This window comes from Mus caroli, unplaced genomic scaffold (assembly GCF_978045245.1).
Source record: "Mus caroli unplaced genomic scaffold, Mus_caroli_1 scaffold_10, whole genome shotgun sequence".
Taxonomy (NCBI): domain Eukaryota; kingdom Metazoa; phylum Chordata; class Mammalia; order Rodentia; family Muridae; genus Mus; species Mus caroli.
Window position 1 is genome coordinate 60,319,428 of NW_028227265.1, and position 26,083 is coordinate 60,345,510.

The 26,083-nt window shown below is 39.4% G+C and overlaps 1 protein-coding gene and 1 long non-coding RNA gene across 2 annotated transcripts in view; one reads left to right on the plus strand and one right to left on the minus strand.

Moving 5' to 3' along the window:
* The window catches only part of LOC147002408 (uncharacterized), a 48,391-nt gene that overhangs the window by 20,782 nt on the left and 1,526 nt on the right, over nucleotides 1-26,083 (plus strand). The window lies entirely within an intron of this gene.
* LOC147002409 (uncharacterized) overlaps nucleotides 1,740-26,083 on the minus strand; it is a 79,976-nt gene continuing 55,632 nt past the window's right edge. Inside the window, 5 exon segments of the mRNA XM_085843914.1 lie at nucleotides 1,740-1,951; nucleotides 1,953-2,825; nucleotides 3,950-4,013; nucleotides 4,589-4,715; nucleotides 11,090-11,150. Coding sequence (XP_085700040.1) covers nucleotides 1,822-1,951; nucleotides 1,953-2,825; nucleotides 3,950-4,013; nucleotides 4,589-4,715; nucleotides 11,090-11,150 — 1,255 coding nt within the window. The 3' untranslated portion in view covers nucleotides 1,740-1,821.

The window sequence follows — 26,083 nt, forward strand, 5'->3', positions numbered from 1 at the left end:
GAAAAGAAGGGGAGAAGGTCAATGGAGGGAGAGATTTGTAAGGTGGGGCTGGGAAAAAGGAAGGAGGGAGACTATGACTGGGACCTAACACGAATTAAATAAATACATAATACATACATACATACAAATATACAGGCATGTTGACAAAACAGAACACATTGAGGGTATAACAACCATCCTTGGGCTTGTGCTCAGGAGGCTGTCACATGAGAACCATGAGTTCCAATGTAGATCTGACTTACTGCTGACACCCAAGCAAAGTTGGATTTAAAAAAAAAACACACAATCTCAGGGAAATTTGTGTAAATATGAAAACCAAAACCAGTAACAACAAATTACCTCCCTTTCATAGACACCCTGACTTGGAGACCATGATCACACACTGCCTGACATTTAAGTAAACAATGGACCACTCAGAGGGTGGGCACCCCATTCTATACATTTCAGCAGAAAAATACCCATCACCAAGTGAAACTGCAATTATAGATGATCGGAAGCCACAGAAGGAATATAGGAACCACCAAATAAACTTCAGCAAATGGATCTGCCACACATACAGCATACTTTCAATATCCAATTCAAAAGATTCACAATATAAATCACAGTTGGTGAGCTCCACCATGGCATTTGATTAAATGTGGTAAATAATTCCTTCAAGTCTATGAAACAGAAGAAAGAAGTCTCTTTCATGAAACCGAAGACAATTATTTTCACGAATAGGATTTGTCTCTTTTATAAGTTATTTCCTATTTTCTGACATCATGATGGTATATACAATCCAGAAAAGATTGACAGGGCTGGGGCATGACCAAGCAGTTAAACGAGTTCATTCCGATGACCAAGGTCTTTTTTTTTTCTTTGACAACTTCCTGTAATACCTGCCACAGAAAGATAGAGTCTAACTTTCTTGGTAAGTGGCATGCACACGCACACGCACATACCCACACAAAGACACAGTGACATCCCATAGTTAAAATTAAGACAAAGTGTTAAAGAAACATAATTTTCACTCATGACTTTTCCCGTGTGACCACTCATTTCTGCAACCCAAAGGTTTAGGCATCTAAAGGCTTACCTACAGGGATTTTCTTCCCTGTGGATTGGTTACCCTAATAAAAAGCAATCATGTAGGCTTAAAGTCAGAGAATCAACACTCCACAGTTGGGGGTGTCATTTGGGAAGATCTAGTAAATGCCACCCTTCTGGAGGAAACATGTCACTGGGGGATGGGCTTTGAGAGTTTAAATCCTCACATGCCTTCCAGCTCCTCCTGTCTGCTTCATGCTTAAAGTTGAAGAGGTGAACTTTTAACTTCATACTTTAGCTGCCATGTCTGGCGCTTGTTGCCCTGGCTCTTTGATGGTGATCCCATATCCGTCTGGAACCATAAGCTAAATTAATGTTTTTTTATAAACTGCCTTAGACAATGTGCTTTATCATAGCTCAGAAAATTTACTAAAACACATCCATAAAGTTTTACATCTGGATGAGCTATTTCATGTAATCAAAAAGAAGTGTGAAACCTAAATTGGATATCTTTTAGTTTACATTCATAGGGCTTGTGTCCATAAGAGTTTGTAGATACAAAGTAAAGACAGGCAAACGCCTTGAAAATATTGTGGACACATCTCAGATTATTTTCTCCCTAATAAATAATATTCTGTACTGAATGTAAGTGTGTTGGCTACAGATCTCACCAAACACTTTATAGTTATAGATTCCTTTCAGCATGAGTTCTTTCATGTCCTCAAAGACAACTGTGACATGTCTTTAACATCCTGATTATATTCTGTAGAATATATTCTTTTGTGTTTTATGTTTTCAGAGATAACTGTGATGTGCAAAGGCGTTACCATATTGCTTACATAATTCATAGAGTTTCTCTTCAATATGATTTTTTTCATGATTTTGAAGGCTGCTGTGACATGCAAAGGCTTTACCACATTGACTACTCATAGGGTTTCTCTCCAGTATGAACTCTTTCATGCCTTTGAAGATGACTGTGACATGCAAAGGCTTTACCGCATTCCTTACATTTGTAGGGGTTCTCTCCAGTATGTGTTCTTTTATGGTTTCGGAGATAACTGTGATGTGCAAAGGTCTTACCACATTGATTACATTCATAAGGTTTCTCTCCAGTATGAACTCTTTCATGCCTTTGAAGATGACTGTGACGTGCAAAGGCTTTACCACATTGATTGCATAGATAAGGTTTCTCTCCAGTGTGTGTTCTTTTATGTTTTTGGAGATAACTGTGATGTGCAAAGGCTTTACCACATTGGTTGCATTGATAAGGTTTCTCTCCAGTATGTGTTCTTTGATGTTTTTCAAGATAACTGTGATGAGCAAAGGCTTTACCACATTGATTACATTTGTAGGGCTTCTCTCCAGTATGTGTTCTTTTATGTCTTTGGAGATGAATCTGTTGTGAAAAGACTTTATCACATTGATTACATTCGTAGGGCTTCTCTCCAGTATGTGTTCTTCTATGGATTTGGAGATGACTTTGTTGTGAAAAGACTTTATTACATTGATTACATTTGTAGGGCTTCTCTCCAGTATGTGTTCTTTTATGTTTCTGGAGAAGACTCTGTTGTGAAAAGGCTTTACCACACTCATTACATTCATAGGGTTTCTCTCCAGTATGTGTTCTTTTATGTACCTGGAGGTTACTCTGTTGTGAAAAGGCTTTACCACATTCAATACATTTGTATGGTTTCTCTCCAGTATGATGCTTTCCATGATTTGAAAGACTACTGTGACATATAAAGGCTTTACTACATTGATTACATTCATAGGGTTTCTCTCCAGGACCTCTTTCATGCCTGCAAAGATAAATGGCATGTATAACATTTTAACACATTGATTACGGTGAATCTTTTTATCTGTTATAGTTTAGTCTAATTTACTGTAAAAAGGAATCAGATCTTAAGGTTTTACCAAATTGTTTACATTCACAGGGTTCCTATTCACTATAGGTTTTTATGTATGTTTAATGATACCTGTGATGCATAGAGTCTTTAGTACATGGTTCACATTTATAACATCCTTTTTTCACGTGAGTTTTTCCACATCTTTGAAGACAACTGGAAGAACTCAGAGATTTACCACAGTGGTTGCATTCATAACATTTTCCTATGTGAGTCATACTATCTTTGCAAAATAAGCGAAGACAAACAGAAGAATTTCCTCCCAGGGTTTTTCTGCATTTGAGCTTGTTAATGTATTGCCAATAAAATTTGAAACACAAATTAATTGTCTACTTATATCACATTCACAAAGTCTACTCAAAATAGGGACCACTACATGGTTTCTCATTGCTCTGGGACCGAGAGAGGTACATTTTCTTCTTTCCATATCCCTTATGCTCACATGGCTTTTATCTAATGTAACATACGATATACCTATTAAAGCAAGATTTAAAAAATGAAAGGTTTCCACAGTGAATTCATACAGTTTTATGTTTTTGCTCATCATAGAGATATAATATAAGGATTAAGGATTCTCCACAACAAACTTCTTGACTCTCATAAACGGCCCCTCTCACTAAATGTTGATAGGTCACTATGAGTATATGAGTAACACGAGCTATGGTCTATTTGCTTATTAGAAGGGTTTAGACATATATGTATCATCCAATCTAAGTGTATATCTTTTGAGATATCTGAATGGTATCAAACTAAACAGCTTGGCAGCTCTACAGCCTAGCTCTCACAGGGCTATGACTGAAATGGTGATAGCGCCTAAGGCCTGGCTTCCTTGTCTTTTTTCTTAGCGGAATGCCATGTAAACATTGCTGACACCGAGGTACATGGTGTTTCGAGAATTTCCTAATTATCAATGCACTTAAAGTTCTGCTTATTTACCCTGTTGCTTTTCCTTCAAGTTTCTAGGACATATTTAAATCTCTTCAGAGACATATCTGTAGCAGCTTACACATGAAACTTACCTTCTATGTACTCTAGAATTTTGACAAAAATGTTCTTCAATATCATTGTCTTTCCATTTGTAACCTAAAATATATTAACAGAAAATGTATAATTTATTATTGCAATTTATAAAATTTACTATCCTCGGTGAGCCTTATAACTATGACTGATTTCTTTACTACATTCTTTCTCTTTCAAAATCAAATTACAGGAGAGCATCAATAACTGAGAAGCTCTTTTCCATATATATTTTGTTGTTGTTGTGTTTGTTTGTTTGTTTGTTTTGGTTTTTTTTTTTTTTTTTTGAGACAGGATTTCTCTGTATAGCCCTGGCTGTCCTGGAACTCACTTTGTAGACCAGGCTGGCCTCGAACTCAGAAATCCGCCTACCTCTGCCTCCCAAGTGCTGGGATTAAAGGCGTGCGCCACCACGCCCGGCTCTTTTCCCTATATTTTAAAAAGTAGCCGGGCGTGGTGGCGCACGCCTTTAATCCCAGCACTCGGGAGGCAGAGGCAGGCGGATTTCTGAGTTCGAGGCCAGCCTGGTCTACAAAGTGAGTGCCAGGACAGCCAGGGCTACACAGAGAAACCCTGTCTCAAAAACCAAAAAAAAAAAAAAAAAAAAAAAAAAAAAAGTAAAATAATATTCACAGCCTTACCTATAGCAGTGAGGTTGCTGCAGGTCTCCAGCATCACATCTCTGTACAGACTCTTCTGGGAAGGATCCAGCAAAGCCCACTCGTCCCGGGTGAAGTTTACATGCACATCATCGTAGGTCACTGCATCCTAAAATATGCCACACTTGTGAACAACAGAAAGCATAATACTGGCAACATTGTAAATGTAAATGTACTTCTGTGACGATAGATTCATATAACGCTGGTGATTTCCATGACAGTAAGGTTCAAATATAATAGCCAAATCACTTTAGAAGGAAACAGAAAAGAAGGTTCACCTTGTCATTTCTGGGCCCTGTGGATAGAAATGCCTGTTAGCAGACAGACAGACAGAAACAAACAGATCAACAGTACTGAGTACACATCAGAGAAATTGTATGAACAGTTACTAACTATAAAACAAGGTAGGAAAGCTGGGTGTATGGACTCATGCCCTTAAGCATAGCACTCAGGAGTCACAAGCAAGTGAATGTCATGAGTTAGAGGCCGGCCTGTGCTACATAATGAGTTATAGGACAGCATCAGGCACATATTAAGACGCTGTCACACACACTCCAAAAAGCCCAAACAGCTAATCAATCAAATAAACAAAAATGATAGATAAAACTCCCAAGGTATTGCACAAGGTTTTTGGTGTATTTTTTGTTTGTTTGTTTGTTTTTTGTTTTTGTTTTTGTTTTTGAGGTAGAAAGAATTGCAACAAGTTTTCTCTTGGTTTTCTTAGATGGCTCAGGGATTTTTTTTTTTTTTGGCGGGGGGAGGGGATTCTTTTTTTTTTTTTTTTATTGGATGTTTTCTTTATTTACATCTCGAATATTTTCCCCTTTCCAGGTCTCCCCTTTGGAAAACCCCATCATATCCTCCCTCCCCCTGTCTCTATGAGGGTGTTCCCCCATCCACCTACCCACTCCCATCCTCCCATCCTGGGGTATCAAACACCCTCAGATCCAAGGGCCTCTCACTCCCACTGATGTCCAACAAGGCCATCCTAAGCCACATATGTGGCCAGCACCATGGGTCACTCCATGTGTATTCTTTGGTTGGTGGTCCAGTCCCCAGGAGCTCCGGGAGGTCTGGATGGTTGACGCTGTTGCTCCCTCCATGGGGTTGCAAACCCCCTCAGAACCTTCAGTCCCTTCTCCAACTCCTCCATCAGGGACCTCCAACAATTGGCTGCAAGCATCTGCCTCTGAATTTGGCAGGCTGTGGCAGAGCCTCTCGGGAGACAGACATATAAGGCTTTCCATCAGCAAGCACTTGCTGGCGTCCACAATAATGTCTGGGTTTGGTGGCTGTATATGGGATGGATCATCAGGTGGGGCAGTCTCTGGATGGCCTTTCCTTCAGTCTCTGTTCCACACTTGTCTCCATATTTCCGCCTGTGAGTATTTTGTTCACCCTTCCAAGAAGCACTGAAGCATCCACATTTTGGTCTTCCTTCTTCTTAGGCTTCATATGATCTGTGAATTGAATCTTGGGTATTCCCAACATTTGGGCTAATATCCACTTATCAGTGAGTACAAACCATGTTTGTTCTTTTGTGACTGAGTTACCTCACTCAGGATGATATTTTCAAGTTCCATCCATTTGCCTGCAAATTTCATGAAGTTCTTGTTTTTAATAGCTGAGTCGTATTCCATTGTGTAAGTGTACCACATTTTCTGAATCCATTCCTCTGTTGAAGGACATATGGGCTCTTTCCAGGTTGTGGCTATTATAAATAAGGCTGCTATGAACATAGTGGAGCATGTGTCCTTATTACATGTTGGAGCATCTTTTGGGTGTTAGGAATGTTATAGCTGTAATCTCAGATAGTTCTATGTCAAATTTTCTAAGGAACCGCCAGACTGATTTCCAGAGCAGTTGTACAAGATTGCAATCCCACCAGCAATGGAGGAGTATTCCTATTTCTCCACATCCTTGACAGGATCTGCTGTCACCTGAGTTTTAAATCTTAGTCATTCTAACTGGTGTGAGGTGGAATCTCAGGGTTGTTTTGAATTGCATTTCCATAATGACTAAAGATGTTGAACATTTCTTTAGGTGCTTCTCAGCCATTTGATTTTCCGCAGTTGAGAATCCTCTGGTCAGCTCTGTTCCCCACTTTTTAATAGGGTTATTGGAGTCTAACTTCTTGAGTTCTTTGTATATTTTGGATATTAGCCCTCTATTGGATGTAGCATTGGTAAAGATCTTTTCCCAGTATGTTGGTTGCCATTTTGTCCTACTGACAATGTCCTTTGCCTTACAAAAGCTTTGCAATTTTATGAGGTCCCATTTGTCAATTCTTGACCTTAGAGCATAAGCCATTGGTGTTGTTCTGGAAAATTTCCGCTGTGCCCATGTGTTCAAGACATTTCCCCACTTTCTCTTCTGTTAGATTCAGTGTATATGGTTTTATGTGGAGGTTCTTAATCCACTTGGACTTGAGCTTTATACAAAGAGATAAGAATAGATCAGTTTGCATTTTTCTACGAGTTGACCGCCAGTTGATCTAGGATCATTTTTTGAAAATGCTGTCTTTTTTCCACTGGATGGTTGTAGCTCCTTTGTCAAAGATCAAGTGACCATAGGTGTGTGGGTTCATTTCTGGGTCTTTAATTCTACTCCATTGATCAACCTGCCTGTCACTGTACCAATACCATGCAGTTTTTATCACTATTGTCTGTAGTACAGCTTGAGTTCAGGGATGGTTATTCCCCCAGAAGTTCTTTTATTGTTGAGAATAGTTTTCAACAATAAAAACTATCCTGGGTTTTTTGGTTATTCCAAATGAATTTGAGAATTGCTCTTTCTAACTCTATGAAGAATTGAGTTGGAATTTTGATGGGGATTGCATTGAATCTATACATTGCTTTCAGCAAGATGGCCATTCTTACTATATTAATTCTGCCAATCCATGAGCATGGGAGATCTTTTGATCTTCTGAGATCTTCAATTTCTTTCTTCAGAGACTTGAAGTTCTTTTCATAGAGATCTTTCACTTGTTTGGTTAAAGTCACATGAAGATACTTTATATTGTCTGTGGTTATTGTGAAGTGGGTCATTTGCCTGATTTCTTTCTCAGCCTGTTTATTCTTTAAGAAGAGGAAGGCAACTTATTTGTTTGCGTTAGTATTATATCCAGCAACTTTGCTGAAGTTTTTTTATCAGCTGTAGGAGTTCTCTGGTGGAATTTTTGGGGTCATGTAAGTATACTATCATATCATTTGCAAACAGTAATATTTTGACTTCTTCCTTTCCAATTTGTATCCCTTTGACCTCCATTTTTTGTCTAATTGGTCTAGCTAGAATTTCAAGTACTATATTGATAGATAGGGAGAGGGGGGGGGCAGCCTTGTCTAGTCCCTGATTTTAGTGGGATTGCTTCAAGTTTCTCTCCATTTAGTTTGATGTTGGCTACTGGTTCGCTGTATGTTGCTTTTACTATGTTTAGGTATGGGCATTCAGTTCCTGACCTTTCCAAGACTTTTAACATGAAGGGGTGTTGAATTTTGTCAAATGCTTTCTCAGCATCTAATGAAATGATTATGTGGTTTTTTTTCTTTGAGTTTGTTTATGTAGTGGATTACATTGATGGATTTCCATATGTTGAACCATCCCTGCATCCCTGGGATGGAGACTATTTGATCATGGTGAATGATCATTTTGATATGTTCCTGGATTCGTTTTTTGAGAATTTTGTTGAGTATTTTTGCAACATTCATAAAGGAAATTGGTCTGAAGTTTTCTTTCATTGTTGGGTCTTTGTGTGCTTTAGGTATAAGCATAACTGTGGCTTCAAAGAACAAATTGGGTAGTGTTCCTTCTGTTTCTATTTTGTGGAATAGTTTGAACAATATTGGTATTAGGTCTTCTTTGTAGGTCTGATAGATTCTGCACTAAACCCATCTCATCCTGGGTGTTATTGTTGTTGGGAGACTTTTAATGATTGCTTCTATTTCTTTAGAGGATATGGGACCATTTAGATGGTTTATCTGATCAGTATTTAACCTTGGTATTTGGTATCTATCTAGACTATTATCCATTTTATCAAGATTTTCCAGTTGTGTTGAGTATAGGTTCTAATCTGGTAGTTTTTTTTAAATTTCCTCAGTTTCTGTTGTTATCTCCCTTTTCGTTTCTGATTTTGTTAATTTGGATACTGTCTCTGTGCCCTCTGGTTAGATTATTTATCTTGTTGATTTTCTTAAAGAAACAGCTCCTGGTTTGGTTGATTCTTTGTATAGTTCTTTTTGTTTCCATTTGGTTGATTTCAGCCCCGAGTTTGATTATTTCCTGCCATCTACTCCTCTTGGGTGAATTTGCTTCTTTTTGTTCTAGAGCTTTCAGGTGTGCTATCAAGCTGCTAGTGTATGCTCTCTCTTTTTGGAGGCACTCAGAGGTATGAGATTTCCTCTTAGCCATGCTTTCATTGTATCCCATAAGTTTGGTTATGTTTTACCTTCATTTTCATTAAATTCTAAAAAGTCATAATTTCTTTCTTTATTTCTTCTTTGACCAAATGAGCACTGAGTAGGGCATTCTTCAGGTTCCATGTATATGTGGGCTTTCTGTTGTTTTTGTTGCTATTGAAGACCAGACTTAATCCGTAGTGATGTTAGTTGGCACGGGATTATTTCAATCTTCTTATATCTTTTGAGGTCTGATTTGTGATCAATTATATGGTGAATTATGGAGAAGGTACCATGAGGTCCTGAGAAGTTATGTTCTTTTGATTTAGGATCAATGTTCTATAGGTATCTGTTAAATCCATTTGGCCCATAACTAATGTTAGTTTCATTGTGTCTGTGTTTAGTTTGTGTTTCCATGATCTGTCCATTAATGAGTGTGGGCATTGAAGTCTCCAACAATTATTGTGTAAGGTGTCATGTGTGCTTTGAGATTTAGTAAAGTTTCTTTTATGAATGTGGGTGCCATTGCATTTGGAGCATTGATGTTCAGAATTAGGAGTTCTTCTTGGTAGATTTTTCCTTTGATGAGTATGAAGTGTCCTTCCTTTTTTGATGACTTTTGGTTGGAAGTTGATTTTAAGTTGGGAATCTTTGCTCTCTTCTATACCTATTATCCTTAGGTTTGGAACCTATTATCCTTAGGTTTGGACTTCTCATTGTGTCCTGGATTTCCTGGATGTTTTGAGTTAGGAGTTTTTTGCATTTGCATTTTCTTTGATGGTTATGTCAATGATTTCTATGGTATCTTCTGCACCTGAGATTCTCTATTCTATCTCTTGTATTCTGTTGGTGATGCTTGCATCTATAACTCCTGATCTCTTTACTAGATTTTCTATTTCCAGGGTTGTCTCCCTTTGTGATTTCTTTACTGTTTCTATTTTCTTTATTAGATCCTGAATGGTTTAGTTCAATTCTTTCACCTGTTTGGTTGTGTTTTCCTGTAATTCTTTAAGGTATTTTTGTGTTCTCTCTTTAAGGTCTTCTACCTGTTCACCTGTATTCTCTCCTATTTCTTTAAGGGAGTTATTTATGTTGTTTTCACAGTCCTCTATCATCGACATGAGATGTGATCTTAAATCAGCGTCTTGATATTCAGGTGTTTTGGGGTATCCAGAGCTCACTGTGATGGGAGAACTGGGTTCTGATAATGCCAAGGAGCCTTGGTTTCTTTTGCTATGTTCTTGTCCTTGCCTTTTGCCATCTGGTTATCTCTGGTGTTAGCTGGTCTTGCTGTCTCTGACTGTGGCTTCTCCCTTTTGCAAGCTTCTCTGTCAGTATTTCTGGGAGATCAATTCTCTCTGGAAGAATTTGGGTATGAGGAGCTGTGGTGGTACAAGGTCAGCTCTGGGGTGCAGACAGAAACTAGAAGGATTCTGTCCCTAGCTGTTCCTTGGTTCCTGTGTCCTGATGGCTCTGGGAGAGTCCCTCTTGGGCCAGGAATTTGAACAAAATTCCTTACCTGTGCTCTCCAGTGTGTTGGCTCTCCTGGGAGACCAACTCTTTTCTTGTGGTATTTGTATATGTAGCACTGTAGCACAGGGTCAGCTCCAGCGCACAGTTGGAAACCAGAAGGCTCCTGTCTCAGGCTGTTCCTCAGTTCCTGTGTCCTGAGGATTCTGGTAGGGTCCCTCTGAGCAGCAGTGGTAGTTTTACCTGTGCTCATAGGCTTGTCCATACTCCTGGGAGGCTAGCTCTCTCCTGGCCCTATTTGGATATGAAGCCCTATGGCACAGAAACACTTCTGGGTGCAAATGGAAACAGGAAGGCCCTCACTGAAGTTCTTATGAAGAATTATGCATCCACTCCAGTTCTGTATTCATCTCTCAGAAACCGGAAGTGTCACAGTTTAAACTGTAAGATTAGGATCTTAGTAAAAGAGAATGTATGTTTAAATCACTAGACATGGACAGATGAAAATGTAAACAATGTATATGTAAATCATCAAAAACAAAGGGCAAGAGCAAGGGCTCAGGAATTAAGAGCTCTTGCTGGGCTTATTGAGAAGATGGGTTCAATTATCAGTACTTACATGGGGGCTCGCAACTCTCAATAACTTCAAGATCAGAGATTCTGAGGCCATCTTCTGACTACTGTAAACACCAGACATACAACATATGGTGAACATCCATGCATACAGGCAAAAGGCACACATTCATTTAAAAAAATCAAAGCATACAACAGGTAAGAATAATGTACTTTCTTAGGATTCTCAGATATTATTAATGTCATAAACACATGTCATCCTGGGAGACAGAATGATAACTTCTGCTAAAGTTCAAAAGTCAAGATATAGGTGAAGGTCAGCACAACCCCATATGCTTGAATCCTATAAAAACCTATATTCTAGGCCCACTACCCAGTAATACAAAAAAAAAAAAGTCAGGTGTGCTGGTCCTCAACTCTAATGCTAATACTCGGGAGGTAGAATCAGGACTTGGGAGGCAGTAGAAGTAACAGCCTGGTCTTAAAAGCTAGTTTCAGAACAGCCGGGGCTACACAAAGAAGCCTTGTCTTCTAAAACAAAACCAAAAATAACAAAATATTTAAAATATCTGGTTAGCAAAATAGCTTAGCAACAATGTTTCTACTGTATCTTATTTACCAATAGAGTCTCTAATGGTGGTGAAGACACAGCAACATAAGAAGGAAGCTAGCTGATCAGTTTCAACTACAACAAAGTAGAATCCTTGAACTGGAAATGGAATGAGGCAATAGAGACTCAAATCCCATCCCCAAAGAGAAACTTCCTCCAGAAATGTTCTTCCTACTAACAATTCCATAACAACCCCAAAGAAAGCCACCAATAAAAGACAACTAGACAAGTATTCAAATACATAATTCTATCTGGGATGTTTTTCATTCAATTTACTACTTTTCACTAAGGTTTATAGACATCCCAAGAAGAAATGTGTTTAAATTAAATGATCTTTACAATCTATAACAGCCCCAACACTATTCAAATACCCAAAGTCTCTTCTGTCACTCAAAGCAATCTCTTGACTGTGGGATCTTGTATAATCAGAAAACAAATTATATCTTTGCAACATGTAATGACACAGAATACACTTTCCCATTTGAAAACAGAAGAGCACACAGTGGTGTAAGATTGGACCAAAACAAGAATGAAACCCTGCAGGACAAATACCAAATCTTGTAGCTTGTCTCAGACTCATGGGGGATTCCGTTTCAAATGGTTTAAGTGACTCTATCCTTGCAACTTCTCGTTTCTGACTGTCAGTATGTCTGTCTGCCTGTGTCTATCTCTTTCTCTCTCAGCAACTTCTCATCTCTGTCTGTCTCTCTTCAACTTCTCATCTCAGACTCTGTCTCTATCTCTCTCTGTATCTGTCTATCTCTAACTCTTCATACTACTTGCACTCCCTATACACGGCAGCTCTGCATGGCAGAAATCTTACAGATTAGGTATTTCAACATCTTGCAATCTCAAGATGGAAATCACATTTCATATTCAAAGCTTCATGCAATGAGCTCTTACATTGTTCTCACTGAGGCTCTGACTCTGCCAAACAGGTGAGTGCGACAGGGCTGGACTGAAACAACAGAGGAGAAATCTATGACTGTGGGAACTAAAAAGGGGCCTAGGAGAAGAGGGGGGAGGGAAGACCCACGTCCAGCCAGAGTTCCACCTATGCTCTGGACAGGTGGACTCGGGAAGGCTGCCAGACACTTTCCACTCAGCCCCGGGTGGGCATCCAAGCCTCTGACCCACTCGACGGGGGGTCGACAAGGGGCAGCCCAACCTGGGGGCCCTGGGGCCACACCTTGTAGCCCCGGGGTTATAGGAGAGAGGGAAGAGGGAAGAGAGGTTCCCACACAGGCGAGTGTGAGTGCAGCAGATCTTGATGAGCAGAGACTGTCTATGGTTTTAGAGCTTTATTGTAGAAAGGCAGGGAGAAAAAGAGAAGGTAGAAAGAGAGAGAGAGAGGAAAGGCTAGAGAGAAAGAGATTAAGAGTAAGAAGGTGAGAGGAGGGGAGGAGAGGGGAGGGAAAGGGAGGGGAGGGGAGAAGAGGAGAGGCGAGGTGAGGCGAAAGGGAAAGATGGAGAGAAGAGAGGAGTAAGAGAAGTGAGAGGTAAGAGAACAAAGGAATGAGAGAGCAAGGAGGGGCCAAACAGCCCCTTTTAAAGTGAGCTGCTGTCTTTTCTGTTGCTAGGTAACTGGGGAGGAGTTTAGCCTGAAGGTCAGAAGCTTGGGACATTGCCTACATGACAGGTAGCCATGCTTCTCTTGTGGGGGCTGGGGGGGGGGGAGTAACTTAGACAGGAGCCAGAGTTCCAGGAGACATGAGAGAACTCCTTCCATCCCATGTATGTAAATTATGACCACCAGGTCCCGAGGTTCAGCTTCTCAGCTCGACTGGAGACCAGACTGGAGACCAGCCTGTCTGTGCATAGTCCAATACCCCACATATGACCTTTAAATTTTGCAACTTTCTTATTTCCAGAACCAGGATAAAATGTGATCTTGTCAAGTTTGGTTTCTAGGTTGGGAATAACACTGCCACACTTGGACCACAGTTGGAGCAGGTTCTGTATGAAGTTGCTTTCTGGGACTAGGAATCACTTTGCTTGCTCCTTCCATAAATTCAAGGCTTAGCTCAATGGTGACTTACCAGTAGGGCACATTCCTAAGCTTCCAGTGCAATGCAGAGGAAGGGTCCTTTCTTATAAAGAGCAGTGCTATCTTCTTTGAATGTGTCTGCCTTTGTTTTAGTACTTGACAGCCATCTGAAACTACCTAGTGGTGTTTTTTTTCTACAAATCAGACTTTTTGTTCCCTTCTGTTCTACTTGTTCTTTCTTGCTGAAGACCTGCATGAGTCATCAATAATAACTATTCAACAGAATCAATGTTTCTTCTAAGAAATCAACCTATTTTTCCACTCGATTTTGCAGAGCATTGGCAGATAAGAATGGATTTGAACCAAAACATCACAGAAAAGACCTTTAGTTTAATTTTTCATGGAGTCTATTTCCCATTGAGATTCTATAACATCAACCTGCTGCATGACTCTCAATAGCCCCCTCATCCAGGTCCTATAAGAACAGCTGATTAAGTTTTGTGTCCAACTTTTGATGACTTTTGACATCTAATGCACTGCTATCTTCTACATTCATCCAAAAGACAATATCCCCAGGTTCTTTGAGGCAACAAAATAACTTTTGGGATATTGTTTTTTTTTTTCTTCTTCTAATGTGCTTCTAGAATGCTGTGATTAAATCCTCTACCCCAAAACAGCCTAGGAAATAAATGTGTTTGTTTGGCTGATACTGGCAGATCACAATCGATCACTGTAGGTGCTTAGCATAGAAACTCAAGCTAGAAACTGAGGGCAAAACCTATTGGGTAAATATTGTCTCCTGGCTGTCTCACTTGCTTGGTTACTGTCTCATGCTCAGCCAGCACTCTGATGCAGCCCAGGCACACTTGCTTAGGGTATTACCACCCTCAGTGAAAAAACCTTCCCACATCAATCATTAATTAACAAAATTTCTCAAAGACATAGCAACCAGCCATTCTCATCAGAGCATGCTCTCAACTGATGACACTAGGCTCTGTCATATTCACAGCTGAATAACTAGGACACAGAGACAATAATATAAAAAACAGTTTTAAAACCAAAACAATATATTAACCATATCAATCACTTAAGTAGAATAAATCCAAACAATAGCAACAACTGGAAAAAATAAATGTCAAGAAATAAGAAGAATGATGCATTAAGATAAAAAACTAAAACTGTTTCTCCAGGGAACAATCTCAAGGAACTCATAATTTAATAGAGTCAATGTTCAGAATACAATAGGTGGTGGCACATCATTTTCCAGTGAAGAAACAATATGAATGCATGCATAATTGATACTATTACACACCATACATGACAACACTGATAAAAGGAGACACAAAGACATATCAACAAATACAGCTCCTTAACCAAGAATTACAACATCAAAATCAAAGAAATCACTGGTCAGTACTTATGCTGTGTACTCCAATGCCTCTTTTTTTTTTTTTTTTTTTTTTTTTTTTGGTTTTTCGAGACAGGGTTTCTCTGTGTAGCCCTGGCTATCCTGGAACTCACTTTGTAGACCAGGCTGGCCTCAAACTCAGAAATCCGCCTGCCTCTGCCTCCCGAGTGCTGGGATTAAAGGCGTGCGCCACCACGCCCGGCTGCACTCCAATGCCTTAATTTACTATGGTAATATTAGAAAATGGATTAGGTGAGAAGGGCTGTTCCACCAAAATTGGAGTGATTTTCTGGAAACCATCTGATGTTTGAACATTGTAGAAAATAGTTTTGACTATTAAAAGTATCTATTTGTCTCATGATAAAGGAAAGGATCAAATAGACATAGTATATCTTGGCATTGTACATCTAATGAAACTTGATTTGCTCTAATTGCTTTATAAGTCATAAAACTATGAAAACAAGTTTATCCACATTTTTATATGTATGTTTACACATGTGAAAGAATGTCTTCCATGTTTAAATTGGAGACACATCAGAGAAAAGGATGTCAGAATCCCTGGATCTGGGAGTAGCGGGTGATTATGAGCCTCTTAATTCAGGTGTTGAGATCTGAATTCATGTCACCCCCAAGAAGAATACATGGTGTGTAATTTTCCCAAATATTTAGTCCTTTTTATCCAACAGACTAAAATTCTTTCACAGTTTAACAACAACAATAAACCTAAATATATAAAGAAGTTTATAAATGATCCTTGGGAATATTTTATGAATAGCATCATTATTAAGATGTTAAGGATGGTCAGTTTATAGCATAAATTTAATACAATCCAAAGACAATTCCCAACAATTCATAACAGGAAAGCTGATTTCAAAGCTCCATGTATAGTAGAAAACAGAATGCTCAATAGGGTTATAAAGAAATAATACACATATTGACAAAATGACATCTATATTTACTACAGACTCACAACAATGAAGAATGTGTACAATATTTGTGAATGAATGAAGAGATCAAGAGAAAAAATACAAGAACAAAAGCACAAAAATATAGTCAAGTTTTAATCAAAAGACCTAAAGAAACTCAGTCATGAAAATTATGATCTTGACCAATATTACCCAACAATAGATTTCTAAGTCTATAGAAATTAAATGACATAGGCTGCCTGCTTGCAGATCTCCTTTACTCTCTTGGATCCCTCAGACAAACACCTCCCTGACTAACTACAGACCACACCTGCCAGAAGACCATGTAGGCTTCTCACCCTATACCCAGTGCCCCTTCCTTCCTCCTCACTCCATGCCAGCCCTCAACTAGGGTGGAAGCTCACTGCTGAAACACAAACCACACCAGCTACAAAAAGTTCAGACTACAACTCATGCAGAGACTCCCTGCTGGATCAGAAACCATACAGGCCTCCAGAACTCCTGTTTCCCACTTAAGTCAAGAACCGTACTCAACTGCCAGTCGCATAGGTGAGAAGACCAGAGAGAAACCAAAAAACAGAGGATAAAACACCATCCAACAAAGACAAGCCCAAAAATCAGTACCTAAATCTATAATTATGCCCAACTCAGATGCCTAAAAGCCAACATAATAAAACAATCAACTGCAGCCAGAGCCATATGTCACCATCAGACCCTGGTTCCTACTACAGAAAGCCCTGAGTATTCCAACACAGCAGAAGTAAAAGAAAAATACTTTAAAACGAACTTTATGAGGATGATAGAAATACTTGAAAAAACAAATCCCTTAAAGAAAGCCAAGAAAAAACAACAGTTTATTGATACAAATAAAAGTGTTTAAGACAAGAAAATAGAAATAATATCAGTGTAGAACCAAAATAGAAACATGAACTGAGACAATTCTTCCCCCCACCCCCTACCAGGTCACTCAAATATTTATTTCTTGGCTGGAAAGGAGAGGTAGAACAGGCAGTGGTTGGAGATAGCCCATATGTGCAGGGATTTCTGCTCGAACTGAGAGAATTCTAGAAATGGAAAATCTAGATGAGTGAACAAGAACAGACGTAAGCATCACAAACAGCATACAGGTATTGAGGAGCTTCACATAAAAACAGAGACACTGAAACTTATAGAAGAGAAAGTGGGGAAAAGCCTTGAAGATATGGGCACAGGGGGAAAATTCCTGAATAGAACAGCAATGGCTTGCTCTGTAAGATCGAGAATTGACAAATGGGACCTCATGAAACTGCAAAGCTTCTGCAAGGCAAAAGACACCGTCAATAAGACAAAAAGACCACCAACAGATTGGGAAAGGATCTTTACCTATCCTAAATCAGATAGGGGACTAATATCCAATATATATAAAGAACTCAAGAAGGTGGACTCCAGAAAATCAAATAACCCCATGAAAAAATGGGGCTCAGAACTGAACAAAGAATTCTCACCTGAGGAATACCGAATGGCAGAGAAGCACCTGAAAAAATGTTCAACATCCTTAATCATCAGGGAAATGCAAATCAAAACAACCCTGAGATTCCACCTCACACCAGTCAGAATGGCTAAGATCAAAAATTCAGGTGACAGCAGATGCTGGCGAGGATGTGGAGAAAGAGGAACACTCCTCCATTGTTGGTGGGATTGCAGGCTTGTACAACCACTCTGGAAATCAGTCTGGCGGTTCCTCAGAAAATTGGACATGGTACTACCGGAGGATCCCACAATACTTCTCCTGGGCATATATCCAGAAGATGTTCCAACCGGTAAGAAGGACACATGCTCCACTATGTTCATAGCAGCCTTATTTATAATAGCCAGAAGCTGGAAAGAACCCAGATGCCCCTCAACAGAGGAATGGATACAGAAAATATGGTACATTTACACAAAGGAGTACTACTCAGCTATCAAAAAGAGTGAATTTATGAAATTCCTAGGCAAATGGATGGACCTGGAGGGCATCATCCCGAGTGAGGTAACCCAATCACAAAAGAACTCACACCATATGTCACTGATAAGTGGATATTAGCCCAGAAACTTAGAATACCCAAGATATAAGATACAATTTGCTAAACACATGAAACTCAAGAAGAACGAAGACCAAAGTGTGGACACTTTGCTCCTTCTTAGAATTGGGAACAAAACACCCATGGAAGGAGTTATAGAGACAAAGTTTGGAGCTGTGACGAAAGGATGGACCATCTAGAGACTGCCATATCCAGGGATCCACCCCATAATCAGCTTCCAAACGCTGACACCATTGCATACACTAGCAAGATTTTGCTGAAAGGACCCAGATATAGCTGTCTCAAGTGAGACTATGCCGGGGCCTAGCAAACACAGAAGTGGATGCTCACAGTCAGCTATTGGATGGATCACAGGGCTCCCAATGGAGGAGCTAGAGAAAGTACCCAAGGAGCTAAAGGGATCTGCAACCCTATAGGTGGAACAACATTATGAACTAACCAGTACCCCGGAGCTCTTGACTCTAGCTGCATATGTATCAAAAGATGACCTAGTCGGCCATCACTGGAAAGAGAGGCCCATTGGACACACAAACTTTATATGCCCCAGTACAGGGGAATGCCAGGGCCAAAAAATTGGGAATGGGTGGGTAGGGAAGTGGGGGGGGGGAGGGTATGGGGGACTTTTGGGATAGCATTGGAAATGTAATTGAGGAAAATACGTAATAAAAAAATATTAAAAAATTTTAAAAAATAGATACATCAGTCAAAGAATATGTTAAATCTAAAAACTCATGCCACAAATATCCAGAATATCTGGGACACCATGAGAAGTATAAACCTAAGAATAACAGGAATACAGGAAGGAGAAGAATACTAGCTCAAAAGTCCAGAAAATATTTCAATAAACTCATGGAAGAAAACTTTCCTAACCTAAAGAAAGAGTGACCTAACATTCATAAGAAGCATACAGAGCAACAAATAGACTGAACCAGAAAATAAAGTCTCCTCACCACATGAAAACCAAAACAGTAAATATAGATAACAAAGAAAGAATATTAAAAGCTGTAAGGGAAAAAGACCAAGTAACATATACAGATAGACCTATTAAAATTACACCCAATTTTTCAACTGAGACTTTAAAAACTAGAAAATCTTGGACAAAGGTACTATAAACTAAAGAGACCACAGATGCCAGCCAAGGTGACTATACTCAACAAAACTTTCAATCACCATAGATGGAGAAAATAAGATATTCCACAGTATAGTCAAATTTAACAATATCCACAAATCCAGGCCTACAGGAGTCAGAAGGAAAACTCTGAACCAAGAAGGCTAATGATACCCATGAAAAAACTAGCAAAAAATAATCTTACACCAACAAAACTAAAGTAAAAGAACTCTCTCTCTCTCTCTCTCTCTCTCCCCCCCACCCCCACCCCCCTGCACACACACAACAACAACAACAACGACAAAACAACTGAAATTAATAACCATTTGTCACTGATATCTCTGAAGATAAATAGCCTCAGTTTTCCAATAAAAATGACAGACTAACATAATAAATGTGAAAACAGGATCCATCCTTCTGCTGTATATACGAAACATACCTCAACATCAAAGATAGACATTACCTCAGTGAAAAAGATTAGAAAAAGATTTTCCAATCAAATGGATCTAAGAATGAAACTGCTATAGCCATTCTATATCTAACAAAATAGACCTCAAACCAAAATTAATCAAGAGAATGGGAAGGACATTTCATAGTCATCAAAAGAAAAATACACCAAGTTGACATCTTAAGTCTGACCATCTATGTTCCAAATGCAATGGCACTCACATAATCAAGCTTAAACGAAACATTGACCCTCGCACACTGAAAGACTTAAATACGCAACTCTCACCAACCAAAAAGTCTTCTGGATAAAAAGTAAACAGAGAAACACTGGAGCTAACACATGTTACAAACCAAATGGACTTAATACAACTACAAAACATTTCACCCGAACATTCTCCAAGAAGTATTGGGTACATACTCAGTCAAAAAGCAAGTCTCAGTAGATATAAGAAAATTGAAATAACCCCTGCATCCCGTCAGACCACCCAGAGATTAAAGATGAATTGCTGAATTTCAACAACAGAAATAACAAAAACTCTACAAACTCATGGAAACTTAACAACTCTCTTCTTGATAAATACTGTATCAAGAAAGTAATAAAGAAAACTTAAATACTTCCTAGAATTCAAATAAAATAATTGTACAACACACCCAAACTTATGAGACAAAACGAAAACAGTACTAGGAGGCAACTTCATAGCACTATCTAAAAGCTATAGAACAAAGAAATAAGCACATCCAAAAAGAAGACACTGAAAAAAAATCAAACTGAGGACTAAAATAAAGTAGAGATAAAGAGAACATAATAAAGAATCAAAGAAACAAAAAGTTTGTTCTTTGAGAAAATTAGCAAAATGGACAAACCCTTATCCACACTAACTAAAATACATAGAAATAGTGTCCAAATTAACAAAATCAAAAATAAAAGGAGGACATAACAGACACTGAGGAAATCCAAAGAATAATCAGGTCATAGTTTTAAAACCTGTATACCACAAAACCTGTATATCTGTATACTAAAAGAAATGGATAGTTTTCTCAATTGATACCATTTACCAAAGTTAAATCAAGATCATATAAACAATTTAAATAGGACTATACCCTTTAAGAAAATAGAAGCAGTCATTCAAATTCTCCAAACCATAAAAAGCCCGGGTCCAAACAGTTTTACAGCAGAACTTTACCAGTCATTTTAAAAAAGGAGCTAACACCAATACTATTCAAATTATTCCACAAAATATAAACAAATGGAATACTGCCCAATTCATTTTATGAGGCCAGAGTCACCCTGATACCTAAAGTACACAAATATTCCAAAAAGAATCCACAAAGAGGATTCCAGACCAATTTCCCTCATGATCATAGATGAAAAAATACTCAATAACATAGTTGCAAATAAAATTTAATAACATATCAAAAAGATCATCCACCATGATCAAGTAGGCTTCATCCCAGAGATGCAGGGACTGTCAATATAATCTACTGTTTAAATAAACTGAAAGAAAAAAACCATGTTATCAACTCATAAAATCCAACACCCCATCATGATACAAGTCTTGGGAAGATCAGGAATTCAAGGCCTATACCTAAACATAATAAAAGCAATATACAGCAAACCAGTAGTCAACATCAAACTAAAAGGAGAGAAACTCGAAGCAATCCCACTAAAATCAGGGATTAGACAAGGCTGCCCATTTTCTCCCTACCTATTCAATATAGTACTTGAAGTCCTAGCCAGAGCAATTCAACAACAAAAGGACATCAAGGGGATACAAATTGGAAAGGAAGAAGCCAAAATATCACTATTTGCATTGATATGATAGTATATATAAGTGACCCTAAAAATTCCACCAGAGAACTCCTAAACCTGATAAACAGCTTCAGTGCAGTAGCTGGATATAAAATTAACTCAAACAAATAAATGGCCTTTCTCTACACAAAGGATAAACAGGCTGAGAGAGAAATTAGGGAAACAACACCCTTCACAATAGTCACTAAAAATATCAAATACATTGGTGTGACTCTAAGGAAGTGAAAGAGCTGTATGATTAAAACTTCAAGTCTCTGAAGAAAGAAATTAAAGAAGATCTCAGAAGATGGAAATATCTCCAATGCTCATGGATTGGCAGGATTAATATAGTAAAAATGACTATCCTGCCAAAAGCAATCTACAGATTCAATGCAATCCCCATCAAAATTCCAACTCAATTCTTCACTGAGTTAGAAAGGGCAATTTGCAAATTCATCTGGAATAATAAAAAACCCAGGCTAGCAAAAACTATTCTCAACAATAAAAGAACCTCTGGTGGAATCACCATGCCTGACCTTAAGCTGTACTACAGACCAATTGTGATAAAAACTGCATGGTACTGGTACAGCGACAGACAGGTAGATCAATGGAATAGAATTGAAGCCCCAGAAATGAATCCACACACCTATGGTCACTTGATCTTTGACAAGGGAGCTACAACCATCCAGTGGAAAAAAGACAGCATTTTCAACAAATAGTGCTGGCACAACTGGCGGTTGGTTATCATGTAGAAGAATGAGAATTGATCCATTCTTACCTCCTTGTACAAAGCTCAAGTCTAAGTAGATCAAGGATCCATATAAAACTAGAGACACTGAAATTTATAAAGGAGAAAGTGGGGAAAAGTCTCGAAGATATGGGCACAGGGGAAAAAATTCTGAACAGAACAGGAATGGCTTGTGCTGTAAGATCAAGAAGTAACAAATGGGACCTCATAAAATTGCAAAGCTTCTGTACGGCAAAAGACACTGTCAATAACACAAAATGGCCACCAACAGATTGGGAAAGGATTTTTACCAATCCTAAATCTGTTAGGGGACTAATATCCAATATATACAAAGAGCTCAAAAAGCTGGACTCCAAGAAATTCAAATAACCCCATGGTACAGAGCTAAACAAAGAATTCTCAACTGAGGAATACCGATTGGCTGAGGAGCACCTGAAAAAATGTTCAGCATCCTTAATCATCAGGGAAATGCAAATCAAAACAACCTTGAGATTCCACCTCACACCAGTCAGAATGGCTAAGATCAAAAATTCAGGTGACAGCATATGCTGGCGAGGATGTGGAGAAAGAGGAACACTCCTCCATTGCTGGTGGGATTGCAAGCTGGTACAACCACTCAGGAAGTCAGTCTGGCGGTTCCTCAGATAATTGGACATAGTACTACCAGAACATCCAGCAATACCACTCCTGGGCATATACCCAGAAGATGTTCCAACTGGTAATAAGGACACATGCTCCACTATGTTCATAGCAGCCTTATTTATAATAGCCAGAAGCTGGAAAGAACCCAGATGCCCCTCAACAGAGGAATGGATACAGAAAATGTGGTACATTTACACAGTGGCGTACTACTCAGCTATTAAAAACAATGAATTTATGAAATTCTTGGGTAAATGGATGTATCTGGAGGATATCATCCTTAGTGAGGTAACCCAATCACAAAAGAAGTCACTAGATATACACTCACTGATAAGTGAATATTAACCCAGAAACTTAAAATACCCAAGATACAATTTACAAACCACAAGAAAATCAAGAAAAAGGAAGACCAACGTGTGGATACATCATTCCTTCTTAGAATACAGAACAAAATACCCATGAATAGAGTTACAGAGACAAAGTTTGGAGCTAAGACGAAAGGATGGACTATCCAGAGACTACTCCACCTGGGGATCCATCCCATAATCAGCCACCAAACCATGACACTATTGCATATGCCAGCCTGATTTTGCTGAAGGGACCCTGATAATAGCTGTCTCATATGAGGTTATGCCAGTGCCTAGCAAATACAGAAGTGGATGCTCAGTCATCTATAGGATTGAACACAGGGCCCCCAATGGAGGAGCTAGAGAAAGTACCCAAGGAGCTGAAGGGGTCTGCAACCCTATAGGTGGAACAACAATATGAACTAACTAGTACCCCCAAAGCTCGTGTTTCTAGCTGCATATGTAGCAGAAGATGGCCTAGCTGGTCATCATTGGGAAGAGAGGCCCCTAGGTCTTGCAAACTTTATATGCCCCAGTACAGGGGAATGCCAGGGCCAGGAAGTGGGAGTGGCTGGGTAGGGGAGCAGGGCGGGGGTGGGGGGAGGGTATAGGGAACTTTGGGGATAGCATTTGAAATGTAAATAAAGAAAATATCTAATAAAATAAAGTAAAATACATAATAATAATAAAAACAAAACAAAAACTTCTATGGTATTGGTATAGAAACAGGCAAGTAAATCAGTAGAATAGAATTGAATAACCAGAAATGAACCCACACACCTACGGTCACTTGATCTTTGACAAAGGAGCTAAACCCATCCAGTGCAAAAAAAAAAAAAAAAAAGACAGCATTTTCAACAAATGGTGCTGGTACAACTGGTTGTCAGCATGTAGAAGAATGCAAATTGATCCATTCTTATCTCCATGTACAAAGCTCAAGTCCCAGTGGATCAAGGACCTCCACATAAAACCAGATACACTGGATCTGAATCTAATAAAAGAGAAGGTGGGAAAGACCCTAAATATATGGGCATAGGGGGGAAATGCCTGACAGAACTTCAATGGCTTATGCTCTAAGATCAAGAATTGAAAAAAATAAAAATAAAAAAGGCTGGGCGTGGTGGCACACGCCTTTAATCCCAACACTTGGGAGGCAGAGGCAGGCAAATTTCTGAGTTCGAGGCCATCCTGGTCTACAGAGTGAGTTCCAGGGCAGCCAGGGCTACACAAAGAAACCCTGTCTCGAAAAAGAGAGAGAGAGAGAGAGAGAGAGAGAGAATTGACAAATGGGACCTCATAAAATTGCAAAACTTCTGTAAGGCAAAGGACACTGTCAATAAGACAAAATGGCAACCAACAGATTGAGAAAAGATCTTTACCAACCCTACATTCAAAAGAGGGCTAATATCCAAAATATACAAAGAACTCAAGAAGTTAGACTTCAGAGAACCAAATAACCCTATTTAAAAATTGGGTATAGAGCTAAACAAAGAATTCTCAACTGAGAAATCTCAAATGGCTGTGAAGCACCTAAAGAAATGTTCAACATCCTTAATCATCAGAGAAATGAAAAAAAAAAAAAAGATCCTGAGATTCCACCTCACACCAGTCAGAATGGCTAAGATCAAAAATTCAGGTGACAGCAGATGCTGGCGAAGATGTGGAGAAAGAGGAACACTCCTCCATTGCTGGTGGAATTGCAAGCTTGTACAACCACTCTGGAAATCAGTTTGGCAGTTCCTCAGAAAATTGGACATAGTACTACCTGAGGACCCAGCTATACCACTCCTGAGCATATACCCAAAAGATGCTTCAATATGTAACAAGGACACCTGCTCCACTATGCTCATAGCAACTTTATTTATAATAGCCAGAAACTGGAAACAAGTCTTACGTCCCTTAACAGAGGGATGGATACAGAAAATGTGGTACATTTACACAATGGAGTACTACTCAGCTATTAAAAACTTCTGGTCTACAGAGTGAGCTCCAGGACAGCCAGGACTACACAGAGAAACCCTGTCTCGAAAAACCAAAAAAAAAAAAAAAAAAAAAATGACTTCATGAAATTCACAGGCAAATGGATGGAAATCATCCTGAGTGAGGTAACCCAGTCACAAAAGAACATACATGGTATGCACTCACTGATAAGTTGATATTAAGCCCCCCCCCCAAAAAAAGTTCAGAATACCCACGATACAACTCACAGACCATATGAAACCCAAAAAGAAGGAAGACCAAAGTATGGATGCTTCAGTCCTACTCAGAAGGGGTAAGAAAATAATCACGGAGGTAGAGGGGGAGAGGGATCTCGAAGGGAGGGAGAGAAGGATGTGGAAGGGAGAGAGGAAGATTTACTAAAGGGGGAGCAGGATCAGGTGTGGGTGGAGACAGAAGAGAAGGACAAAGGGTCAGGAAAGTGAGTGGAGGTGTTTAGACGTGGGGGGTGGGAAACTATGGGTAGCCACTAGAAAGTCCCAGAGGCCAGGGACTGAAGAGATTCCCAGGACCCAACAGGGATGACATTAGCCAAAATACCCAACAAAGGTGCAGATAACCTGTAGAGACCATATCCAGTGGATAGCCATTGCCCCCTATTGAGGGATGGAGCCACCTACCCATCTGAAAAGTATTAATCCAGAATTGCTCCTGTCAGAAGGAAACACAGAGACAAAGTGTGGAGCAGAGACTGAAGGAAAGGCCATTCAGAGACTGCCCCACCTAGGGACCCATCCCATCTGCAGACATCAAACCTAGACACTATTGCTGATACCCAGAAGCTCTTGCTGACAAGGAGCCTGGTATAGCTGTCCCCTGAGAGGCTGTGCCAGAGCCCGACCAATACAGATGCAGATGCAAGCAGCCATCCATTGGACTAAGTGTGGGGACCGCAATGGAGGAGTTAGGGGAAGGACAGAAGGAGCCAAAGGGGTTAGCATCCCCACAGGAAAAACAACAATATCAATCCACC